Source organism: Emys orbicularis, chromosome 8 (genome assembly GCF_028017835.1).
Source record: "Emys orbicularis isolate rEmyOrb1 chromosome 8, rEmyOrb1.hap1, whole genome shotgun sequence".
NCBI classification, from domain to species: domain Eukaryota; kingdom Metazoa; phylum Chordata; order Testudines; family Emydidae; genus Emys; species Emys orbicularis.
In genome coordinates, this window is record NC_088690.1 from 14,445,247 (window position 1) to 14,470,903 (window position 25,657).

The 25,657-nt window shown below is 45.0% G+C and overlaps 1 protein-coding gene across 1 annotated transcript in view; it reads right to left on the reverse strand.

The window, feature by feature from the left end:
- C8B (complement C8 beta chain) overlaps nucleotides 1-20,464 on the reverse strand; it is a 33,198-nt gene extending 12,734 nt beyond the window's left edge. The window contains exons 1-6 of the mRNA XM_065409807.1: nucleotides 20,373-20,464; nucleotides 17,529-17,685; nucleotides 15,875-16,016; nucleotides 13,981-14,122; nucleotides 10,567-10,699; nucleotides 8,169-8,366 (exon numbers count right to left, since the gene is read on the reverse strand). Coding sequence (XP_065265879.1) covers nucleotides 8,169-8,366; nucleotides 10,567-10,699; nucleotides 13,981-14,122; nucleotides 15,875-16,016; nucleotides 17,529-17,685; nucleotides 20,373-20,464 — 864 coding nt within the window. The remainder of the gene's footprint in view (nucleotides 1-8,168; nucleotides 8,367-10,566; nucleotides 10,700-13,980; nucleotides 14,123-15,874; nucleotides 16,017-17,528; nucleotides 17,686-20,372) is intronic.
- Nucleotides 20,465-25,657: the final 5,193 nt, after the last annotated feature.

Consider the following 25,657-nt stretch of genomic DNA (forward strand, 5'->3'; position numbering starts at 1 on the left):
ATAATAAAATGGGCTTTCCACTGTGCCCTAAATGCATTCAGACTCAGGTTCGTTTGGGCATCAAGGGAAACATTTTAAAGAGCTGAGGATCTTTCAATTTAAAACGTCCTGCAACCTGGATAATCAAATCTAGGCTCCTTATCAGGCCCAAAGCAGGACTCATTGGGTGGAATTCAGTGGTCTGTGTTATGGAAGAAGTCAGACTAGATGATCATAGTGGTCCTTTCTGTCCTCAAAAATCAATGACTGTGTGAGTTACCCTAGATCCTCCTCATCTCTAATGGTGTCTATTGCAGGAGCTTCTCGGCCCCTTGGTGAACATCCCTAGTAAAATCTTCTCCTGATTAAGGAAGTTCTATTTGGGGTTTGTACCATGTGTAACCCACACACCTCCTGGGTATGATATTCTATCCCACCTGGGGGGGGGGGGGAGAGCGAGAGAGAGGAGTCTGCTCTACAGCCATATGGCTTTTAGCTCATGCAGTAAAGACTCATGCAGGGGCAGCTCTATGTATTTTGCCGCACCAAGCACAGCAGTGAGCCAGCCTTCTGCGGCACGCCTGTGGGAGGTCCGCTGGTAACACGGATTCAGCGGCATGCCTGCGGGAGATCCGCCGGTCCCGTGCCTTTGGTGTACCCGCTGCTGAATTACCGCCGAAACCGTGGGACCGGCGGACCTCCCGCAGGCATGCCGCCGAAGGCTGCCTCACTGCCGCCCTCACGGCGACCAGCAGGCCGCCCCCTGCGGCTTGCCGCCCGAGGCATGCACTTCGTGTGCTGGTGCCTGGAGCCGCCCCTGGACTCATGCACTCAGGTTCAATCCCACCCACCGGCGACCGGGGTCTATCAGTGTTACACATGCACAGTCCAGGCAAGTACAAGCTACACAGAAACAAGGCCACTGTTCTGCTCCTAAGGGTATGTCTACACTACGAGAGTAGTTCGATTTTACTTAAATCGAATATGTGGAATCGATATTGCAAAGTCGAACGTGTGTGTCCACACTAAGGACAGTAATTCGACTTTGTGAGTCCACACTAACGGGGAAAGCGTCGACATTGGAAGCGGTGCACTGTGGGCAGCTATCCCACAGTTCCCGCAGTCCCCGCTGCCCATTGGAATTCTGGGTCGAGCCGCCAATGCCTTCTGGGTAAAAAAATGTGTCGAGGGTGCTTTTGGGTAACTGTCGTCATCCGTCCGTCACTACCGCCCTCCCTCCCTGAAAGCGCCGGCGGGAAATCAGTTCGCGCACTTTTCTGGTCAGTGACAGCGCGGACGCCACAGCACTGCGAGCATGGAGCCCGCTGCGACCATTGCTGCAGTTGTGGCCGTTGTCAACACCTCGCAGCTTATCATCCACCTTTCCCAGAGGCAGATGCAGAGAAATCAGGCGAGGAGGCTACGGCACCGCGGTGAGGACCTGAAGTCTGAGAGTAGCACCTGTCAGAAAGCACGGGACCCAGCGCCGAGGACATCACGGTGGCAATGGGTCATGTTGATGTTGTGGAACGGCGATTCTGGGCCCGGGAAACAAGCACGGACTGGTGGGACCGCATAGTGCTGCAGGTCTGGGATGAATCCCAGTGGCTGCGAAACTTTTGCATGCGGAAGGGGACTTTCATGGAACTTTGTGAGTTGCTGTCCCCTGCCCTGAAGCGCAATGACACCTGGATGCGAGCAGCCCTGACTGTCCAGAAGCGAGTGGCCATAGCCCTCTGGAAGCTTGCAACGCCAGACAGCTACCGGTCAGTCGCGAACCACTTTGGCGTGGGCAAATCTACCATGGGGGTTGTTGTGATGCAAGTAGCCAACGCAATCGTTGAGGTACTGCTCTCAAAGGTAGTGACCCTGGGAAACGCGCAGGTCATCATAGATGGCTTCGCCGCGATGGGATTCCCAAACTGCAGTGGGGCTATAGATGGAACTCACATCCCTATCCTGGGACCGGACCACCAGGCCAGCCAGTACATCAACCGAAAGGGCTACTTTTCAATGGTGCTGCAAGCACTGGTGGACCATAGGGGACGTTTTACAAACATCAACGTCGGATGGCCGGGCAAGGTTCATGACGCTCGTGTTTTCAGGAACTCAGGTCTGTTTAGACGGCTGCAGGAAGGTATTTACTTCCCGGACCACAAAATAACTCTTGGGGATGTGGAGATGCCTATAGTCATCCTCGGGGACCCAGCCTACCCGCTAATGCCCTGGCTCATGAAGCCCTATACTGGCGCCCTGGACACTGAAAAAGAACTCTTCAACTACCGGCTGAGCAAGTGCAGAATGGTGGTGGAGTGTGCTTTTGGCCGTCTCAAGGGGAGATGGAGAAGCTTACTGACTCGCTGTGATCTCAGCGAAACCAATATCCCCATTGTTATTGCAGCTTGCTGTGTGTTCCACAATCTCTGTGAGAGCAAGGGGGAGACCTTTATGGCGGGGTGGGAGGTTGAGGCAAATAGCCTGGCTGCTGATTACGCCCAGCCAGACAGCCGGGCGATTAGAAGATCCCAGCGGGACGCGCTGTGCATCCAGGAGGCTTTGAAAGCTAGGTTCCCGAGTGAGCAGGGTAACCTGTGACTTTTCAGTTTGTGTACAGAGAAGCTGAACCTGCCCCCGTTTCTTTACCCACTAAATGTTCAGTATCCTCTCCAGTTACATACCCCGTTCCCCCCCTTACAACACACGTTTAAAAATAAAATCACTTGAATTTTGTTAATGAACACCGTTTTCTTTATTACTGTTTTTGTGGGAAAGTGTTGAAACTGGGACGCAGACTGTGGTGGGGAGCGGGTATAGTGTAGTGATGCAAATGACGCTTCTAAACTCCAGGAATGACAGGCTCCGCAGTGGTGGACTGGTGGTTTCAACGGAGCCTGCCACCCCTCCTGTTCGGGACTCTGTGTGTGGGGGGGCTATGTGACTTTGTGGCGGGGGAGGACGGTTACAGATCCCCTGCTGTGTGGCTCTGTGATCCAGGATAAGGACCGCTGCATAAGATCTGTAACTGCCCTCCCCCGCCACAAAGTCACAGAGCACCCCCCAACCACCACAGAACTCTAAAACCACCTCCCAGACTGACCAGGGTAACTAGTGACTGCAATGTGTGTGTGCCCTGCTGCTGAACCTGCCCCCGCCTCTGTACCCTGGTAAAGGTGACTGTCCTGTCCAATTACCAACCCCCTTCCCCCCCTTCAGACAGACTCTCCTCTAAAAGAACATGATGGAAACAGTAATTAACAGAAACGTATTTTTTATTAGCAACTACACATGAAACTGGGGGTTGAAACTTGGACGGGGGCTTGGGTGAGGCGGGAAGGAAAGGACTTGTCAAATTTTGGGGAATGACAGCCTTCTGGTGCTTGAGCAGTCTGCAGGGGTCGAATGAGAGTTTTCACGGACTCTGCCGCCCCTCCTTCTTTGGACTTTGGGTGAGGGGGGTATGGGACTTGGTGGCGGGGGAGGGCGGTTAGAGATAGACTGCAGCGGGGCTCTGTCCTCCTGCCTCCGGTCCTGCAGAACATCCACAAGGCGCCGGAGCGTGTCCGTTTGCTCCCTCATTAGTCCAAGCAGCGTTTGAGTCGCCTGCTGGTCTTCCTGCCGCCACCTCTCCTCCCGTTCCATGTGTGATCGGTGCATTTGGGACAAGTTCTCCCTCCACTGGGTCTGCTGGGCTGCCTGGGCTCGGGAGCAGCCCATAAGTTCCGAGAACATGTCCTCCCGTGTCCTCTTCTTCCTACGCCTAATCTGCGCTAGCCTCTGGGAGTGTGATGCCAGGCTGGGTTGGGAGACAGTCGCACCTGTGGGAATGGGAAAAAGGGAGTGAATTCCTCAGAAAGATAAATTTCGTTGTGAACAAAGAACATAGTCTTTCTCTGTGAACAAGACCATGCACAGCACCTATCACATGCGCACTCAGGACAAGGTCGAATTTTCGGCCTTCGCATTCAGTGCCTGGGGTCTTGCAGTGCACATCAGAGAAGCGGGGCAGGACACCGGAATTTGTGTAGCAGGCCGACATGGTAAGCCGTAGACTTGTGGCTGCTTAAAACTTTAGTAGTACCACTGGCCTCCATTCACATTGAAAGCAATGCCAGTCTCTGCTGCCAGCAATCGGCCAAGCATGAACTCTGCCCCTGTCCCACCCCCTCGCGGCTGTCCCAGGGAAAGATCCCTGTATGCTGCCCCTCTCCCGCCTCCACGCGTGGCTGTAAACCGGCGGTTACCGTTCTGTAAAGGAACAGGCAAGCAGTCCCAATACTAACATTCCCCTACCTAATTCAAAGCAGGTCACCATGAGCGACATCACTCTGATGAGGATTTCAGAGACGGAAAAAGAAAGGATGCTTCGGGAAAGCCTGCAAAGACCAGGGCCGTATGCCGCCATGCTCTGCAGGGCAATGATCCCGGAGTACTTGCTTGTCTCCTGGCGCGGAAATGTTTGCTACTACGGAGGACCCAATAAGGCCGCTCTCCCCAGGAACCTGATGCAAAGGCTTTCCAATTACCTCCAGGAGAGCTTCGTGGAGATGTCCATGGAGGATTTCTGCTCTATCCCCGGACATATAGACAGGATTTTACTGTAGCTGCACTGGCAGGGACTAAACAGTAGAGCGGCTTGGGCAGAACAATCATGCTAAACCGGACATTGTTAGATTTTTTTTAGTAGTTGCACTGCCAGGGACTGAACCGTTAAGCGCCTAGGGCAAAGTAATCATGCAAAACCCATTGTTAATATTGTTAATATTCCTGTTCTGTAAAAAATAAATGTTTAGATGTTTTAAACACTTACTGACTGATCCTTCTCCTGATTCAGGGTCCGGGTTAACGGCTGGGGACGGTTGGTAGGGGATCTCTGTAAGGGTGATGAAGAGATCCTGGCTGTCGGGGAAATCAGCCTTGTAAGCGCTGTCGACTGCCTCGTCCTCCTCATCTTCTTCCTCATCTTCCCCGTCCGCTAACATGTCCGAGGAAGCGGCCGTCGACAATATCCCATCCTCAGAGTCCACGGTCAGTGGTGGGGTAATGGTGGCGGCCGCACCTAGGATGGAATGCAGTGCCTCGTAGAAACGGGATGTCTGGGGCTGGGATCCGGAGCGTCCGTTTGCCTCTTTGGTCTTCTGGTAGCCTTGTCTCAGCTCCTTGATTTTCACGCGGCACTGCGTTGCATCCCGGCTGTATCCTCTCTCTGCCATGGCTTTAGAGATCTTCTCATAGATCTTTGCATTCCGTCTTTTGGAGCGCAGCTCGGAAAGCACGGACTCATCGCCCCACAGAGCGATCAGATCCAACACTTCACGATCAGTCCATGCTGGGGCCCTCTTTCTATTCTGAGATTGCACGGCCATCTCTGCTGGAGAGCTCTGCATCGTTGCCAGTGCTGCTGAGCTCGCCACGATGTCCAAACAGGAAATGAGATTCAAACTGCCCAGACAGGAAAAGGAATTCAAATTTTCCCGGGGCTTTTCCTGTATGGCTGGTCAGAGCATCCGAGCTCGGACTGCTGTCCAGAGCGTCAACAGAGTGGTGCACTGTGGGATAGCTCCCGGAGCTATTAGCGTCGATTTCCATCCACACCTAGCCTAATTCGACATGGCCATGTCGAATTTAGCACTACTCCCCTCGTTGGGGAGGAGTACAGAAGTCGAATTTAAGAGACCTCTATGTCGAACTAAATAGCTTCGTGGTGTGGACGGGTGCAGAGTTAATTCGATGTAACGGCGCTAAATTCGACATAAACTCCTAGTGTAGACCAGGCCTGAATGCACATGGCACTGAGGACACCAGCATATAACAGCAGTGGAACTAAACGGCCAACATGAAGTAGGCCTGGTTTACAACAGTGGAAGGTTAAGAAGAAACCAAACAATGGTGCATATTGCCCCAGAATGAAGTCATGGCACTAGAAGAGTATAAATTAAAGCTCCTCCAGATGGCTTGGAGTGTATACCAGGTCACAGAAGTGATTGAAGGACAAGAGTGAAAATGTATGCTTCATGGTGAACATTCTGCGCTGTGTGCCTTGAGTTCTGTGGGTAGCTCATATCTACCAATGTGAAATGGCATGTGCTATTCTCTAATTAAACCAGTGAAGACCTGCTAGCAGTTTTCATTTTATATTACCGTCACAGCTACTATACAGTTGACTAACAGGTTTCTTTGTTTGCATTGTCACTTACTGCAGTGACAGCACCTGTCTTGCACTACTATGACTTTTCCTGTGTGCACTGACATCCTGCTGGGATTCCAAGGTCACTAGTCTTCCACTGCACAGACTGTTCTATGCATTCATAAACAGATAAAACTTGATGCCTGAAAATCCCATCCATCCCAAAGGAAGGGAGTGTCTTTTATTCAGGAACTCACTTGCTATTCAATGGAACTCATCCAGTTGGACAGATGGAATTTCAAAGTTCTAGGGCTCAGTATGTAAATAACAATCTGACCTGTGTGAAATCCCTTGGAATAATCACGTTCTGGGTCTCATATCTGTTTCCCACCCATCTTTCAGGACATTTTGATTTCATTCACTACCATTGCTATTTACTGACATATCAAGCAAGTTATTTTTGTTTATGGTCTCCTGACCTGAGGTGGGTGCTATCGTACATTAAACTCCCTGGCAGGGTAACCTGGGAGTTTACAGTTCCTATGTCCAGTGGCTGGTATGAGCCATGTGTCAGCCCCTTTAATGGCTGGATTGTCCATTTTAATATTACTCCTGAGGACATTCTGTGCCTAAAAATTAAAAATTATGCAACAAAAATTTAAAAATTATGCATATTTTATTTGTCAAATAAACGTGGAGGTTCCAGCATGGCATTGGGAAGCACAGGCCACTAGCTGCACAGAGGTGGGAGATCACTGTGCAACTCCCCCCTCCCTGGACACGGACTCAATGGTGAGGCTGCACCCAACCCTGACACAGCACAAGGACCGGGCCTGCCCCAGAAACACCCCAGAGCCCTGCCACTCCATGCCAGGTGCACCAGGTGTGGGCAGACAGGCTCAGCAAGGCAGGATCCAAGTGTGAAGAGGCTTAGCATGGGGGGAATCTAGCTGTGGGTTGAGAGGGTTCTGTGTGGGGAAATCTGGGTGTCGGTAGCTCAGTGCAGGATCCAGGTGCAGGGGAGGGGGAGATCTGGATGCACAGGGGCTTGTTGGGGTTTTTTGGGTGCAACAGTAATGGGACTCTGCAGGGGGATCCAGGTGAAGGTGTTTGGGGCTCAGCAGGGGAGACTGGGTATGGGGGACTAAGTGTGGGGGTCCAGATGCTGGCGGAGTGGGGCTTAGTGGGGTTGCAATACATGTGCAGCTGGTTGGGGCTCGGTAGGGTGGGGATCCGGGTGGTTCATCGGGGTGGTCCAGGTGCAGGGGGAGTGGGGCTCGCCTGGGGGATTCTGGGTGCGGGAGGGAGTGAGACTCGGCAGGAGAGTCTGGGTGTGAGGGGGGCTGGATAGATGGGGAGTGGCTCCCTGTACAGGGATCCTCCCCCTGCAGCTGAGGAGCGATGGGGTGCAGAATGCGCAGGGGGAGGGTTGCAGAGCTTCCTACAGCCGGGGGAGAAATTTGGGGGTGGGTCTAACTAGCAGGTAGGAGCCATGAGCTGTGTCTTTCCCAGTCCCGCCCCTGCCCCACAGTGATTTACCTCTCTGCCGGCTGCCCTGGGCATACTATTTGGGAGGATTACGTGACCATTTTTGTGGCTTCCCTTTGCTTCCCCATCAGAAAGTCATTTTTCTGCGGGGAAACAAAGAAATCTGCGGGGGACATAAATTCTGCACATGCACAGTGGCGCAGAATTCCCACAGGAGTATAATATGTGCTATATCCCCTATGCTCATATAGGGGATGCTGTGCATCAGTAGGCCCCCTGCCAATCCTTCCTACATGACAGTACTCTTGTACCAATAGGTGTGCACTTCCCTTTGTGTTCAGAGGACCAATTTGGGCCTCTTTCTTTCTTTCACTTTTTTACAGTGAGACTCTATTGGACAGACCCTCAGCTGATCTAAATTGGTGTAGTTCTACTGATTTCCTTGGAGCTATAGTTCAAAAGCTGAGGATCTAGTCCTATATTTTTTAATACATGTATACACACACGTACATTTAAACTTCACATCTCAGGTGTTAACGACTAAACTGAGAACAGTTTTAAGTAGAAAGTAACTTACAGTTGCAGAAAATTTTTTCATCCTTCGAATGAACTTCTTGAACCTGTTGTCACTTAAACTGTAACCAAGTTCAAACACTCCTGGTATCTTTATTCCAAAGCCATAGCTAGTCTGCGAAGCTCTTGCCCTAAGGATATTTTCTTCAAAACTTGAATAAGATTCGTATTCAGTCAATGTAAATTCATATTTGCCTTTGGTCTAAACAAAAAGCAAAACCAACACACTTTATTTCTTGTATACTGATTTCATACCTGAAGCAGAGGGAAGACGTCTTGATAGTCTTGCAACAAACATACTTTTGAATTAGTGCTTTAACTTTGAAGATGAAAAGCCTGGTATAATTGCTAATCATTATTATTACTACAATACCACTTGATTTGCAGCACAGGTTAATAAAATGCAGATGAGAGCTACTGTCTCCTCCGTATTGCAATTGCCTACATCTTAAAAGTCCATGAACGTTTAAACACGTTTAAAATTGCAAAAGGAACAAAGCTTGCTTAATAGGCATCACGAATCAAATCACACTAGATAACACACAGCATTAACTTCAATGGGCTTTTAATCAGGCTCCGTATCTTTGATGCCCATTAAAGGTAAATGACAAGTATGAAAATTACTTGGGTGCCTGCCCTTTTATACAGTACGTTCTGGATATTTTAAAACAATAATATTTATTTGCACTTCTGTAGTCTCCTATAAGCATATGACTCACTGCCGGCAAGCCCATGGTGGCTGGGTGTAGTGTACCAGGCTCTCCTCCTTTAGTGCCCTGGTTGCCAGCTGTGCTGCCAGCTCTGTGGTGGCCAGCTTCTCCTTGCAACTCGGCCAGGTCACACAGAGTCTCACCCCTTCTGGGGTAAAGCAGCAGTCTGACAAATAATAGTCCATCAACATCCTGTTGAACTTTGGGTCTGAGTCTGGACTCACCAGTCCTTACCCCTGGTATCGGGGGGCTTCAACAGTCCTTACAGGGGGGTTTCTGCTCCACCATCCCTAGTGGGCTGGTAGGGAAACCCAATGCCCTCCCGCTCCCCTGGATTCCAGTCCAGGGACCCTTGAGTAGGAAGTCAAGGCCTCACTACACAGACCCCTGGCTGCCTCCCTGGACACCTCCTACCTTGCCCAGTCTGCAGCCTTTGCTGCAACCTCTTTCCTGGCTCCCAAGGTATCAGCACCTTTCTTTCTAGGCCTCTTCCACAGGCCCACTGCAGAGCTTCTTAGCATCTGGTTCTGCTGCAGGAGAGTTTTCTCAACTGACTCAGCAGAAGTCCTCCTGCTCCCTGCAGATCTGTCTAGCAGCATGCTGAATCCTGGCCGGGACTCACCAACTCAGCTCCCCGGCTCCAGCCAGGCTTCTCTCACTGAGAGAGACCCAGAGGTCTGCACTCCTTCCTAGTTTACCCCTAACTGAGCCTGGTTCGGCCCTTTTAGCTCCTCCCTCCAGCTTCGACACTTACTACAGGTGTAGCAGGGCAAGGCTGATTGAGCCCTCCGATTCTCCTTAACCCCTTCAGGCCCAGTGTGGAGTTGGTACATCCCATCACACCTCCTTTCTATCAGAGGATCTCAAGGTGCTTTCCTCACACTGCCCCTTGGTTGTAAGTATTTTTTACACCACTTTTATGGAGCAGGTTCTTGAGGCAAAGAGAAAGTAAGGCCCTGATCCCGCACCATTAAAGTCATTAGGAGTTTTGCCATTGACTTCAATGTGCATAAGATCAAACCCTATTTGAATTTGCCAAAATTCACATTGGAAATCTTTGGCAGAGCCAGAATTAGGTCCCAGATCTCCTAATTTCCAGTCCTCTGCCTGGACTATGAGACCATTCTTCCCCTGAACATGCAACCCAGTCAAAACTCTGTGCTGTGTGCAACAATGAACAATGGTAAAAGTGTCCCAAATTACATGTTGCCATGAACACAAATATTTCACTTTCATTATGGACACTGGAATCATTCCTTTTTCCTTCCCCTACAGTTTTATATTTAATACTTGATTTCCTCATATTATGAGCATTACTGTTTCAGGCACCCATTGTGCACTGCATCATTATAGAGAATCTCTGAAATCTAGTTCACTTTCTTGCAAGCAAATCAAGGAAACAACAGAATCTAGCTGAGAATTTTGGATGGCTTCATTACAGAAACTTTACTTTTTCATATTTGTGTCATTTTGAGAACAACATATACATGATTATTACAGTATAACAATCACTTATTATGTTCCCTAATATTTTCAAAGTAGGTCAAAATTTAGTCCTAAACCACTTGACCCCAATTCTTGAAATTCATTAAAATGTCATGTAGTAAATGAAGCTGTGTCGACACGCTGCATTGAAAACTATTGGAAATGTAATTAAAGTTGGTTTGCAGAAAAAAAAAATCTGATTCTTACCTCTGGGGAGTAGCTTTCTACATTGTATGGTTTTCTAAATCTGGTATCCATAATATAATGTGGAGTACATCCCCCAGCATAGTACCTGTGATCAAGAACCAAACCTTCCAGATTGTTTGTGAGGATATTTAACCTGTGTAGGAGGCATAACAGTGAAACAATAAAGTTTATAATTTAATTAGCAGCAAAATATACAATTTGGCTAAGAAAGGCAAGATTTTTTTTTCTATTTCCTTTTGTGCCTGCCTATTTCGTTGCCTAGGGATTATGTCATCAGAACTTTCCATCTTCTATCATCCACTCTATTGGCCTAGGAGAACCTTCCCATCCAACAAGCAAATGAAAGAGGGAGTCATGTTTTGAAACATTGCTGAAGATAATATTAAGCGCAGAAGAATTACATTCTGTCAACTGGGACTGACATTATAGCATCATCCCATCAGTGATAGCAACATTTTACCCAGCCAATAAAAGTTCATGGAATTGAAATTGTGCTGGAAAGTAAGGATTTGGAGTAGCTTTTTCAGGAATGGCAGAAGGGGCAGAGGTGGGCAAAATATACACTCGGGCGGCACTGGATCAGATCCTAAATCCATCTGTCAAGAGTAAAAGTACAGCATGGCAATCTTTTTATGTAGGGAGAATGACTTTTTTTTGGTGATGGGACCAAGAGTTCTCCGTTATTCACCACCATCACCGAAGGGTGAATCCCAGTGGAATCTCATCTACATGGTGCACGGTCTCAGGAGATGGCGCTAATCTGAATGAGATCATGTTTAAATAGCAGTGAGCATCACTAGAGGAAAAATCACAAAAGAAAAAATACCGATGAAATCAGGAAATCCCCAGAACCTATAATTGTTATGTTGTGCTCCAGGTCTTTGTTAGACCTCCCTTTCCTTAGTTTGGAGTCAAAAAGTTGCATAAAAAGGTCTCTGAAATTGTTAAAATTATCTTCAATCTTAGAACACAGTGAAAAGCGGGAAGATCCACTAAAATCATATGACTGAGCATTTGTGGCTTCAAAGAAATGAGAGGCATGTTTCTGTAAGAGTTCAAATTATTTTTTAATTTATACTATGGTTAACAGTATGAAGCATCAGTAATGACACACCTAGCAGTCACATCTTCAGAGAGTTGCACAGAAATGATCATTTTCCCTTCAATGTGATTTTTACTCTATGAAGCAAGATTTTTGAGGGGGTGCACGTGAAGGAAGATTAGGGGACTATTTTCCCACTGTAGGATCCTATAGGCAGTTATCATCCTATATGAGTTGGATCATATTCAACCACCCCAAAATTCAGGGTTGTTTAGTTCTTGGGTGAAATCTTGCCACCACTGAAGATGATGACAAAACTTCCATTGGCTTAAATGGGGCCTAGCTTTTGGTTCAGTCCATTCCAAATGTAGAGGCCCACTGCAACATATAGATCTGAATCCAAATTCAGGTTTTAAGCAATCCAATGCTCCGGGATGTTAGAGCCCTTCAGTGCCCACTGACAAAGGGTTCATTATCACATAACAGCAACTCCTATCAGGCCTGACAAACTCACTACACCTAACAAATTGCTGTCATAGTATTTATCTATAAAGAATGTTGTGTAGCATGTCAAATGAAAGCTTATATCATACTGGTCATCATAAGCATTGCAAGACATATGTATGGGCATTTGTCAAGAAGGTGTATGTATGTACTAAAAATATGTTTGAACGATGTAAACAGGCAGGGTAGATAAACAAGTTTTTCCCAGACAAAGGAATGTTTATTTACCTGCCTGCCTCCAATGTCTAGCAAGCATTGTGTAAGTCAACACAAAGCAAGCTTCATTTGAAAGACAACAGGAAAAGCAAGTTGCCAGGAGAATGAGAAAGACAATATGGCATGAGCACACTGAGAGCAAACAGCAGGGGAAAACAACTTCGTCTGAGGGTACACATCACATCACAGGGATACATTCCAAAGGTTTTCTGGAGCATAATGAAGAGGAAAGGAACCTAGGGATACTCCTGGCAGAGAGGAGTGAAAAATGAAAAACCTGGATCCTGATTTGACTGAAAATCAGCAATGTATGCAAAAGGGCTGAGGGTGAGAAAAATGCTTTAGCCAAAAGACTGTAGCTGGCTAAAGGTATATTTAATCTCTTCCCAGCGTGTTATATTTTTGTTTTATTTGTAACCAATTCTGTTTCCACTACCCTTACTCAGTTGTTATGAAAAACTTCTCTTTGTTTTACCAGAAGTAGAATACAGTGCTGTAATATTAAATTAAGTGTGACTACTCGGTTTAATCAAACAAGCTGGTGTGTACACGGTCTCTCTGGAGATAGCAAATTTGGTAATCTCTGTGAGTGTCAATGATGGGCTGGATACTCCAGGGGAATGTTCTTCCAGGGACTCGGGAACTTGGGTGCACCAAGTGTTATGTGCAAAGAAAAGTATGGTCCTGAGAAGTTTGACTGGGGTGGCTAACAGACTGTGGTGACAGGGAGCTCTCACCTAGTTTAGCATCAGCAAGCCTCTCTTTTGCTAAGGCAGAGGGGTAACAAGAACAGGAGTACAGACTAACACAGCTGCTACTCTGAAAGGGGTAACAAGGTCACCCATAGGTCTGGGTGCCCCGAGAAAGTGTCACAGTTTGGACACAGAATTTTGATTCAGGCCATTCTATAATATAATCATGATTCAATTGTCTTTTCAAATATCAACATCCCCACCCAGTGTTTTATTTCAGAGCCAGATTTTTAAATAGGCATTATCCCAGCCTCCTGGGCCCAGGCAAAATTTGTCATACGCACAGAGTAGTTATCGGGCCACATTCTGATCTCATTTACACCCATGTAAATCTGGAGTAACTCCTTTGACTTCAACCAGAAAACAAAAAAAAAATGCATGATTTCTCAGGTGTCCAATGGTTTAAATAACAATTATCTGTAGAGGTTTTAGAAGGTTTGTCGTTCACTACCTACTCACCCAGCTTTGGCACAATCGGCACATTTCCAGAAGAAAATAAGTGCACACACTAGCCTACAAAGCAGCTCCCTTGACATGCCTACTGGCAAGCTAACTACCTATGCCATGTGGAGCATTACAACCAGACAATTCATTTAGCGTGTTCACTGCACACACTGATGTTTTTTTGTGACTGTTATTTACTAAGGTTCTGATGAAAACCCTTTCAGGTCAATATGAATTTTTCCAGTGGGCTTTGGACCAGGACCCAAGACCTGTCAATTGTTACAACATTTACAGTTCAATATTTAAGCAAGTCTGAGACTACATCAACATATTTTCCTTATCTGAAAAAGAAGTGCAGGGAACTTTAACCATTTCAGGTTACTATATGTCTCTATTCTCAAGAAGTCATTTAATTAAATTTGCTATGTTTGGTTTATTCAAAGGATGCCTACTTACCCTCTTGCCAGATTCTCTATTCCCCAGTATTGCTCCATCTTCTGGTTGCATTTTCTATACACCTTTTTACAGTTTTTTTCATCTGACTGATCCCCACAGTCATCATCTCCATTGCAAAGCAACCTCCGTGTAATGCATCTTCCTAAGAGGCAACATTGAAATTACTTAATTAAGAAGTCCTTTATCATTTTTATTATTAAAAACTATAAAGCCACAGTCATCACCCCATAAAGCTTATAAACTAAGAGATTACAACATGTTGATTAGAGCTGGTTGGAAAATATTTCCTCATCCCCCTAGAAATTTCTACTTTTAATTTTAAAAAAGTCTGAAAACTGCCAAAAAGTGTAAAATGGATACAAGCTGAAAAAAAGTTAAGTTTGTTTGTTTTTCCCATGGAAAAATCAAACACTTTTGATTAGGGCAGAAATTTTCTGTAAAAATTTTTGTTTAGTCAAAAATCCAATTTTCTTTTGATAAAAAAAAAAAGTCCTTGGAAATTTTCCCACCGGCCTTAATAATGAATAATTATAATTATTTTCTTATGTAGATGATCGATTACAAGAACAAATAACTTGAAATTCCAATGAACAAATTTGGGACATTTTAAATGACAGGATTAATTAATATGAGAGAGGAGCATACTGGTAACACATTCTTAATAAGGGAAATAATAGACATGAAGGCTGCGTGTCTCTCATGTCTTTTATTATTAGAATTGCTCTACAGAGACCTCAAAAGAATCAAGGCGGAAGGAACAATTTTGTTTTCTCATGCTGTGTTGTCCATCCATAATAAGATCCCTACAACTGAGATGTTAATGAATTATATAAAAATAATACCTCACTCTTATATGGCGCTTTTCATCAGTAGACCTTTAAATACTTCACAATCTTTGATGTATTTATTCTCACAACACTCTTGTGAGCTAGGGAAGTGCTATTATTCTCATTTTACCAAAGGGGAACTGAGGCACAGAGAGGCTAAATGTTTGGTTTGACCAAATCAAAAAAAATTCAGTTTTTCATTTTGCCAAGAAAAAACGAATAATTGTTATTTCCAGTCAGCCGAACAGAAAACTCAATTATACACCCAGCTCTTGTTATATTATTTCCCCTAATCTCTTTAGAGGGTACCACCAGTTCCTCCAAAGTGATTGTGAAAAGAGAACTAATGAATGCTACAGAACAGTAATTTATGTGGAGTAGGCAGAACTGTCACCACTACAACAACAAATCCATATAAAGCTTTTCCCTTATGATCTCAGGCACGTGCCAAAATCATGGGCACATATTTTGCTGCCGCTATCTGACTTTTTGAACCAGTTTTGTGTCAGCTTTTATTATCAAGACTATTTTTTAATTTCCTACTTTCCAAAACAACTGGATTCTAAAGAGATGCTCAAGACTGGCAGACTGGAACTTGGCCTACACTCCAGTTAAAATCAGTCATTTGCAAATGTGATGTAAGTGCTGATATACTTTGGGCCTCATCCTGGCATACTTTTACTCAGGCACATCCCATAAAAAAGTTCTGTCATCAATTTCAACAGGAGCAGAAGTGTCCCCTAGAATCATAGAATCATAGAATATTAGGGTTGGAAGAGACCTCAGGAGGTCATCTAGTCCAATCCCCTGCTCAAAGCAGGACCAACACCAACTAAATCATCCCAGCCAGGGCTTTGTCAAGCCGGGCCTTAAAAACCTCTAAGGATGGAGATTCCACCACTTCCCTAGGTAACCCAGTCCAGTGCTTCACCACTCTCCTAGTGAAATAGTTTTTCCTAATATCCAACCTAAACCTCCCCCACTGCAACTTGAGACCATTGCTCCTTGTTCTGTCATCTGCCACCACTGAGAACAGCCTAGCTCCAACCTCTAATTCAACTACTTACCTGTAATCGCACATACAAAGCCTTCACATCTAACTTTATTTCTGCAAGGACTGTTTGTAACACAATCTTCTGTTTCTTTGTCAGAGTAGTCACACGGGTCTCCATTGAACTGAGAAGGCCGTTCCACCCGGGCAAATCTGTACTGTAATGACATAGAAAACATTTACTCACCTGTGTAGAATGCATGAATTTTATGGTTCCTAAATTAAAATACAAACTTCTTGTATTGAGACATATTTGCTATAGGAGTAACACCAAGAAAAATAGTAAATATGGCAGAATTTTGATTTTCTTGTAATGGAATTAATTTAAAAAATAATTTGGGATAGTTTTCATTTTATTACACAAGATTTTCCGCACTTAGTAGTGATGGAGTAAAAAATGTGGTTTTTAGTTTGTCATTAAGATAAATTTTGTTTAAATGGCACTAATCGCTCGGCGTGGGAAAGAATAAGGAAGGGTTCAATGGCATTTCCCTTCTTTCAATTAGAGCTGGTAATGACACCTCTTGTTATTCTCTGTACCTAGGGTGACCAGATGTCCCGATTTTATAGGGACAGTCCCGATATTTGAGGCTTTGTCTTCTATGGGTGCCTATAACCCCCAACCCTGTCCCGATTTTTCACACTTGCTCTCTGGTCACCCTATCTGTACCTGTGTACTTACTAAACCTTCTACACCATTATTGATATTTTCCTGACAACACCCCTGTGAGGTAATTCTCTGATCCATCCAATAGATTATTATCCTTCTGCCCCATTTCCATTTCCTAGACAAACTCATAACTGAGAGTCTTCACTCCTTACACAGCTGGAGCATCACTACTCCGACTGCAAAGGGCTGACGTGGGATAACCATTCTAAGAATGGTTATCTTAACCTGTTAACAAGTGGTCCTGTGCACCGTTTAAAACAATGGGATTTTTGACATTGACTTCATTAGGAACAGGATCTTAATTTGAAGATGTTCCATATCTAGAAAATGCTCAATGGCAGGTAATGAAAAGGGTCTCCCAGCCCTGTGAGGTGTTGTGTGCCCTCAATTCCCATTCAAATCCAGAGTGCTTAGCAACTTGCAGGAGTCCTGCGGACACTGGCCCTATGTGTGAATGCTCCTGCCAAAGGACTATGATCATTTGCTACATTTTATACAAGAGAGGGAAAATTAACGGCCCCTGTTCCTACGCTCCCTTACCGCAGCAAATTTCCATGGAAGTCAATGGGAGCTATGTTTAGATCAAGAATTGCGAGATTGAGCTGACAAAGGTGAACCAGAATTCCAAAGCAAAGGGTTGCAAGCCCCACATGTCCCAATAAAAAGAAGAGTTACTTGCCGGGAACTCTGACATGAAATTCATCCCTGTGCAAGGAAGCCTAGCACAAGGCTTAGACATGCACTTTAGCCCCAGGAGGTCTTTTGTGACGTTTCAATGGTATGTAGATCTTGTGCTGGACCCTGGATGCCTTGAATGGGGTGAATTTCATATCAAGCTGCATTGCCCGTGCAGATTCTCCCTGCAGGAGATGTGAGGAGCCACAGGCCAGAAAAACTGACTCCATCACCGAGTCTTTGCAGAGGCAATATTATGAAAGACCGTCTTGCCTTTTATTCTCTTGTATTTCTTATGCTTCATGTTAAGATCATAGATACTCACTCTTTTCTTTTGACAGGGATCACAGGTGCTCCACGGTGACCAGCTGGAAAGCACACAATCAATCGGCTGCGGAGGGGTGCTTACTGATCGGGCCCATCTGCCTTTGCCTAGGCTCATGTTGACTCCATTTAGCTGAAGAAGAGGTTCCCTTTCACCACTAAATGTTCACAATGAATAAGAACTTGAGTGTGTAGGATTGCAAAGCTAGGAGAACGAAACAGAGGCTGTGTGTGTGTGCGCGTCTCTCTCTCTCTCTCTCCACACACTAAAACAATCCCTTTGTTGTGCTCCGCTAAAATCTTTCATGCAAAATAAAGAGTTGGCTACCGATCTCACACTGGGTGTGCAACTGTGCGGCTCCTGATTTACACTGTTATAACTGAGAGCAGAATCAGGACCGTAATGTTTTAATTTGAGTGTCAAAGGCTACGGTATTATTTAAGTGTAAAACATCACATGCCCATCACCACGGTCTCAAACAAGGTCATTAATGATACAATCACAACTTGACAAAAATCCTGCAGCTGGATCGTAACTGTAAAAAACCATGGACTTTACTAAAGAATCAGCAAAAATTGATTTTGTAGCAGACTTGTTTATCTAAAGGCCGGACAAAATTCCACTGGAAACTGCATGGATCGTTTAAAGCAATGGGAGTGCCTGTTGCTGATGGTCCTTCGAGCAGCTTTTACTGCACCTTCCATTTGTGGGAAATGGTGGTATTATTTTTAGCAAAAATATGTGTCTCAGTTTCCCCACTCACTTTTATATTGTTAACCACTGGGTGTGAATGGGTTAGTTTCTTTCCTGGGACAGAAGAATCGGAAATGCAGTGACTGGGTGGGAGTCAAGTAGGCAGGTCAATGTGGGTAAGAATATGTCACCATATGAACAGAGTTACCTTGAAGATACAATAGAAGACCACCGACCAGGCATTAACTTTTAAAGGCTGCCAGCCCAGGAGGGCAGAACATGAAATGGTGTGACTTGGGCTTGAACCAAAGAACTGAGGTGTGAGCAGACTGCAGTGAGAATCCTGCTGTCCAGGGCTAGCTGGTGGGGCCAGAGGGGTGCGTGTGTCAGTCCTGGACATTTGGGCACGAGAGAGAGTTTGGGCTGCCAGCCTGCACATGCACGTCTGCTTTGCTTTTCCCTTCTACCCTGAGGACATGAATTACTGAATTCCAGTTGTCTAATAAAAGGTGTCTTGTTAGGAACCATTTGTCCTGAGTCACAGCAAACATCTGCTGGTTGCGCAGCTCCCAAGAGGGTAAGTCTCCAACAGGGGCCAAGCTCTTTAAGACCTGTTGAAGGAGTCATGGTGAGAAACAAAGTGCTGAAGTCTGCGACCCAGTCAAAAGTGGAGGTCCAGGGCCTAGCACGAAGAAGGGTATACTCCCAAAGAGTCTACGTTAAGGTCAGAGACTTGGCATGCCTTGTGCATCCATGACCCCTACTAATAGCAAACTAAAAATCCCAGGCTTTCTATCAGTAATTTGAAAGTCTCAAAGGCATCTGTACATTTATTCTCACCAGTGACTTTAATTACAAAACAGATTAAATGAATTCATTTTACCAGGGGTTAATCAAAGAGTCAGTCAACCAAGATGACGATTTAGATAACTAATGGAGAATATTTATAGTTGCCGGTGGTGATTTGTTAAAAATGTCAATCCCTTCTCTTGGAGAGGTGCTGAGACAAAGTCTGCTCATTGTGATACTGCTGTGAATCCCACGTAGTTCCATTGACTTCACTACACTGGCTTGACACTGGTGTCTCTGAGAGCAGAATTTTACCCATACAGCATACATCTTTTTTAACGATGAAGAGTGGTTTTAAACTAATACCTATAGCCAAGGGTACACTGCACTTGCTCAACTATGGATTAAAAGAATGTGCATATTTTTTTTAAAGAACATTGCAAAGGTCTTTGAATTCTAAAACTTAGAGCTCAATGTTGTCTTGAAGGCCTAAGCCCTGATTTGGGGTTGATTGACAACTGCCCCCCTCCACCTACACAATAGTTCCAGGAGCTCCCAGGGAGCACAGTAATTCTATCCTCTCTCCTAGGCTTTTCTATTTCCTGCAGAGCTTACCAATGCCGTTCCCTAAAGGCCAGAGGCGGTTGGGGGGGGGGGGGGCCTGATGTTAGACGCCTCCTCCTCACAACCCACCATCAATAAGCAAATTGCCCCATCAGTGCCCCCAGCCTCCACCAGCACAAGGAATGCAAAAAAATGTAAGCTGTGAGCGTAGACCCTCCTGTATAGCAGATTGTTCTTAATATTGTGCATTCAATATTATATGTAAAAAAGGAAGTGGGGAAAATGATCAGCCAACTATGTAGTCCAGGTGTTGGGTTTTGTTTATATGAAATGAGGACCAAAGGGTATTAGACCAGTTGAGAAATTTAGGATCATCGTAGCTAGGTAAAGGAAAGACATCTTGTATGATCCAGTACTCCCCCCCGGGCAAGTACCAATTCTAGTCAGATAGTAGAAGAGCTTTCAAATATTAGCCTAAATTAATTTTCTTTTGACCCCTAAATCAAGCTGAACTCTAATAATCCTCAAAATGCCCTTGTGAGGTACACACAGTAAGTAACTGCACTGTAAACAGATTTTCACTTCATAAGATTTATCAGACAGGATTACTTTTTTCAAGCCAGTCACTTCATAATATGCTCATTTTAAAACAGTGCCTTTTCTTACTTCAGTAGAAACTCCAAAATAGCTTCAGACGACATTCCTTATTCACCATGAAAGGAAAAGCAGACGGTCAGTGTTACATTTCATTATCTATCATGTCATTGCATAGATATTTATTTAAGAACATTCACTTACCTAAAGCAATGCACAGTTAGGAAGCCCAGTACTGCACAAAACAGGAACACTTTCACTGGGTACAAGAGAAGTATAGTATGTGATATACTCATGATTCTAAGGTACTATCAGCAAATATCACTGGCAGTCCTAAACCACCAGAACTCCAGTTCAGCCTTCTATGGGATCTGAAAGTGGTTCAAGCAGCAAAGGGTAAATTAGCCAATCTTTTGTTTACCGTGTAGAAAAACTATGACCCACCTCCTGACAAATTCACATGACAATCTTTATAGTTGCTAGCACACAGCTTTCTACAGGAAGTTCTGAAAAGTCTGTTGGAGGATGTCAGAGAAAATAAAAATCAGCTTAGGAGCAATTTACATTTCCCTTTCATTTGTTATAAGAACAGGAGTAGTAGGGCACCTTAGAGACTAACAAATTTATTTGAGCATAAGCTTTGTTATGTTTCCTTAAGGCATTGCTGAAAAAATAAATATTTCACCAATAAAGTCACATATTTAAATCTTGGCTCAGAAAACAGTCAATGGGAAGTGAGACGTGAGTTAAAAATCAGGGGACTAGGAGAAGGGATGATTGGAAAAATACTTAAAAAACCCCAACCTATCTGTTTGTTGTTGCAAAGGAATGAGAGAGACAAAGCATGGACAGGTTTCTGCTTAATTCTGCAGTGAAACTTTCCATTCCACAGACAACAGGCCAGTTCCTGAGAGGTGCGGACACCTCACTGGAAGTTAGAAGTGTTTGGCCCTGCTTCAGGTTTGCACCCAGGCCACTTGGTGAGTAAGGATTGCAGCATCCGACCCAATTATCATGGCTTTCTAAAGCAGAGCCTCTAGTTCTATGGAGATCGGCTCAGATAACTATGGGGTCCCTTCTAGCCTTAAAAGTTATAGAATAGATATCAGGGTTGGAAGGGACCTCAGGAGGTCATCTAGTCCACCCCCCTGCTCAAAGCAGGACCAATCACCAGACAGATTTTTGCCCTAGATCCCTAAGTGGCCCCCTCAAGGATTGAACTCACAACCCTGGCCAATGCTCAAACCACTGAGTTAACCTCCCCCCACCCCCGAATCATCTGGTATTAAATGAATCATCTTGTATTAAATGTCAGGTTACATGGAACTTGCCTTTTTCCTCATGATTTCTAAGGTTTTACAATGGCTAGGCAAGAAGTGACCTGGGGATTGTATTTATTATGCATAATGGGTTTCCTTTTACTCTTACCGTGCTCTCCCACCTCTCTTGTGTAGACTGGGCTCTCTGGGGCAGGGATGGTCTTATTTATGTGTTTGCATAGCACCTCAATTGACAGCATTGCTGGTTCTGTTTGTTCATGTTTGGTGGCCATCTGGGTGGAATTTAAAGATGCCCTGGGATTCTCAGAAAATATGGGAATGGCCCCATGGTCCTGGTGAACATCCCCTCTCTTAATAAAATAGATCCCAGTGCTGAAGGGATGGATCCTTCTAGGCGCTGCTGAACTCCACCTAAGAAGTACTGAACACCCTCAATTCGCGCCGATTTCAAAACAGAGTTCAGGGTGCTCAATAACTTGCAGATTTGGTTCCTAAGGCGGCACGTGAGCGACGTCTGTGTGCAAAACGGCTGTTGCAGTGGCCTACATAGACACTTTGGTACTTCATCTGGGAGTACAATGTAGTAAAATCTCATTCGGTGGGCAAGTTAGTGATAGAAAAGTAAGGGAGGCGTCATTTGAGTTGTAAAAATCTACAGAATCATAATTTCAATGGTTTTACCCTCTGTGGCATGAAAGGAGGAAAATGCTGGCCACCAGCTTTAGGTCCTCTGGTTGGTGGAAATTTTGATAATATACCATCAGAATGGGTGAAGAGTTGGGTATCATTCGAAAGCCCTTTCTCCCACGGACACGATGGTACCAAATAAGAGACGCCTAGAACAATTATATAGATATATATTTGAAAAAATATTTACAAATCAACTTTTTTAATGATACTTTAACACAGGGATGCATGTCTGACATAAAAAAAGACACTGATCTTTGGTAATCCTAAAGAAGTTAGCCTTCACGTGTAGGACTGAAAACGTTTATTCATCAAGTCATCATCAGTGTCATCTCCTTCCAGGGTGCCACTGCTAGACACATTGTCACACTCTTCTTCCTCCATGCCGCACTTGCACATCTCTGTACAAGGCAGGCTGCGAGCCAAATATTTGCAGGTTGCTGAGGATCTGGTCTTTCCACATGAGCATTTGATTACCTGAAGGACTGATTCAGGAGCGCATGGTATTTCACATGTAACTGGTGTGATCAGTCCACCCTCCAAGACCCATCCATACCTGACAGGGGAGGGTAGTTTTGAATGCACTCGACCATCCTGGAGCCATTCCATTGCTTCATAATTTACCCTCTTGCTAGAAGGTATAAATGCATTTCTTGTCGGTGGCAATTTTTCTCAGTTTGTCTGCTTCTTGGAAAATGTAGCTCTGCAAGTGTCGTAATGTTGGTCTTCAAATGGTAAACTCGGTGTAGGAACACCTCCAGTGCAATTATGACCAAATCATTGTCTATCTCAACCATTCCAAGCACTTTCAGAGCAAGGAGAGAGTCTTCAGAGGTGGACTCAAATGCCTTCCAGTAAAATAATTTGATCTTTCCAGTCTACCTTCCAGTAGTGTCACATCCTGAAAGGACGTGGAAACTTCGCAATGCGGTGACTTTTAATGGTCTAAGTGATAAGAACACATCTCTGCGGGATATAGAGCGATTCTGTTCCCCAGCAGCAGTCACAAAAATGGAATCTTGCGGAAGTCTGTGGTAACGTCTCACAGAGAGCGCTAGCACATCTGTGTCTTGTGCAAAAATCCAGAGTTCAGTAGAAACTCTCTCTCTGTGGCATTGATGGCATACAAGATAATTTTAGTGCAAGCCTCCGCATGGGAACTATGAAGAAACTCCACTGAACAGTGCAAGGCAGCAGCTTCATTACACCAGGCGATGCCAAAATTCTTCAAGCAATTCTTCGCATGCAGTACAATTTTTTCAGGTTTGGTATCAGCTATGGATCCCTGAAACGTCCATCTACTGCAGGACAAAATGGTTCTCCATAAAAATTTAGCAGCTGCAAATGGAGTCTTCATATTGCTGTTGACATCAGCGCTTTCTTCTGCTTTTGATAGTGCCACGTCTTTTGCCGCTTTTAAGGATATGTGCTGTGATTCATTTCTGCAGATAGGATTGCTAAAAACTATCCATATCCCACAGTTCATTTTCAATATGTGTGACTGACTGGGCCGTGGGTGGTCAGGCCTAGTGGTTGAAACATGAGTTTGGCCTACTGCTTAGAGATGGGTCCAGGGGGACAGAGTCCATGAATGAGCCAAGGGTCAGCACTGGAGGCACAGGAACTGAATGCCAGAGTCAGAGGGTAACCAGAGTTGTGGGCCAGAGGTGGAGCCAAGGATCAGTACTGGAGGAACAGAAGCTGAATGCTGGAGCTAGAGAGTAACCAGAGTCATAGGCCAAACGATTGAATCCAGAACTCAGACGCCAGAGAGGAACAGGGGCTGGCACCAGAGCGGAAGGTAGGTGGAGTAGGAGCAGGTTTGGAAACAAGGATGGGAATGAGGCAGGAGCATGGACTGGAAGCAGATTGGAGCAAGGCAGATGCAGGGATTAGAAGCAGGAGCAGGCAAGAACAGATGCGAGCATGGTACACATTGAGCTGCCACTGATCTGCTGTGGGTGCGGACTCAGAAGCAGGGCTGCTAAACCAGCAACCAATCAGATGCTGTGGCTACTCTGTCAGTTCCAAGGCAGTGCCAGTAGGCTCCCTGGTTACCCAGCAGCGAAGTTAGTCGGGGAGCAGGCCAGCAGCTGGTCCTAGCTGGTCCGGCCCTTGACAACAAGTGCTTTAAAAGCCTTTCTGCTAAGCATGTGTTCCTTTTCAATCCCATTCAAAGCATTCATTTCTCTGTACTTAGCCTTTGCGTCAGCCATCACCACCACTTTTCCATCCATTAGAGCCTCTGCGAGGCAATTTATGAACTCCAGCTGAGTTGCACAGTTTTCAGTAGTAAAACCTGTATTTGTTTCTGTTACTTTTACCTTTTGCCGCAACATATGACATATATTTTTGATGTAGCACTCAATATAATACGCAATGTCATAAGCGTGGGTGACTTTTGGGTCAATAAACCCACTTTCCAAGCAACGTTCTCACTAAGAATGACTGCTTCATACAGTTTCTCACCTTCTCACGTTGAAACTGTGCTTGATGCATGCCTTCAGGCTTCCAGCGTATCACAGAAGCAGATGTTCTTTTCAAAACACATGCCATGAGCCCTACCCTAAGGCGAGTCTCGCACTTGTCTCAACATCTTCAACTTTTTTCTGATGCTTGATTTACGTTTTCTCCAACCTTGCCAAATTCAGCTAATGGATGCACTTCTTTTAGCATGTAAGATGCCACCAAGCATTGTGTTTAACCAGACCCTCTGTGATGGTATTCACCAAAGATTCAACTACTAGTCCTTTACCCATTGATGTCTAAAAATGATCCAGACCAAAGTGAAAACAAGGATTTTGTAATAAATTACTTTGGGATTGCAATGAGTTATGTTATGTAATGTAATGTATGTTATGGACCTGTGTGCATACCACTTGCGGATGGATTCCAGTAAATTTCTGGATGGATGTTCATGTGTTAACGGTGCCTCATTACAGCTATTTTGGCATAATAAACAAAGATGATAATCAATAAACCGCTTTTTTGCCGATGATGGCAAATCAACTGGGAGCACTCCTTCCATTTACAGAAATCTGTATCAGGTATTCTGTTCTGCGCATTAACTGATATAACACAGTACTGTCAGTTGAGAGCCTTTTGTGAGGGCTGCATGTTTGACATGTCTGTGTTAAAGTATAATTAAAAACATTGATTTCTAAATATTTTCTCAAATATATAGCTACATAATTGTCCCAGGAGTCTCATGTTTGGTACCACTGTGTTTGTGAGAAAAAGGGCTTTTGAATGAGGCTCAACATGACCCATTTCTGATGAGACTGTGTTGGCAACATTTCCACCAAGTGGAGGACCTGCAGTTGGGGGTGGGATGAGGTAGCAAGTGCCCCCCACTATGCTGCAGAGGGTGACACCATTGACGTTATGATTCTGTAGATTATTACAAATCACACGATACCTCTTACCTTTCTATCAATAACTTGCCCACGGAATTATACATGCTCTCAGACAAACTGGCATAAACTACAATAAATGGTAAAGAAGGAGGAATGATCTGGTGAT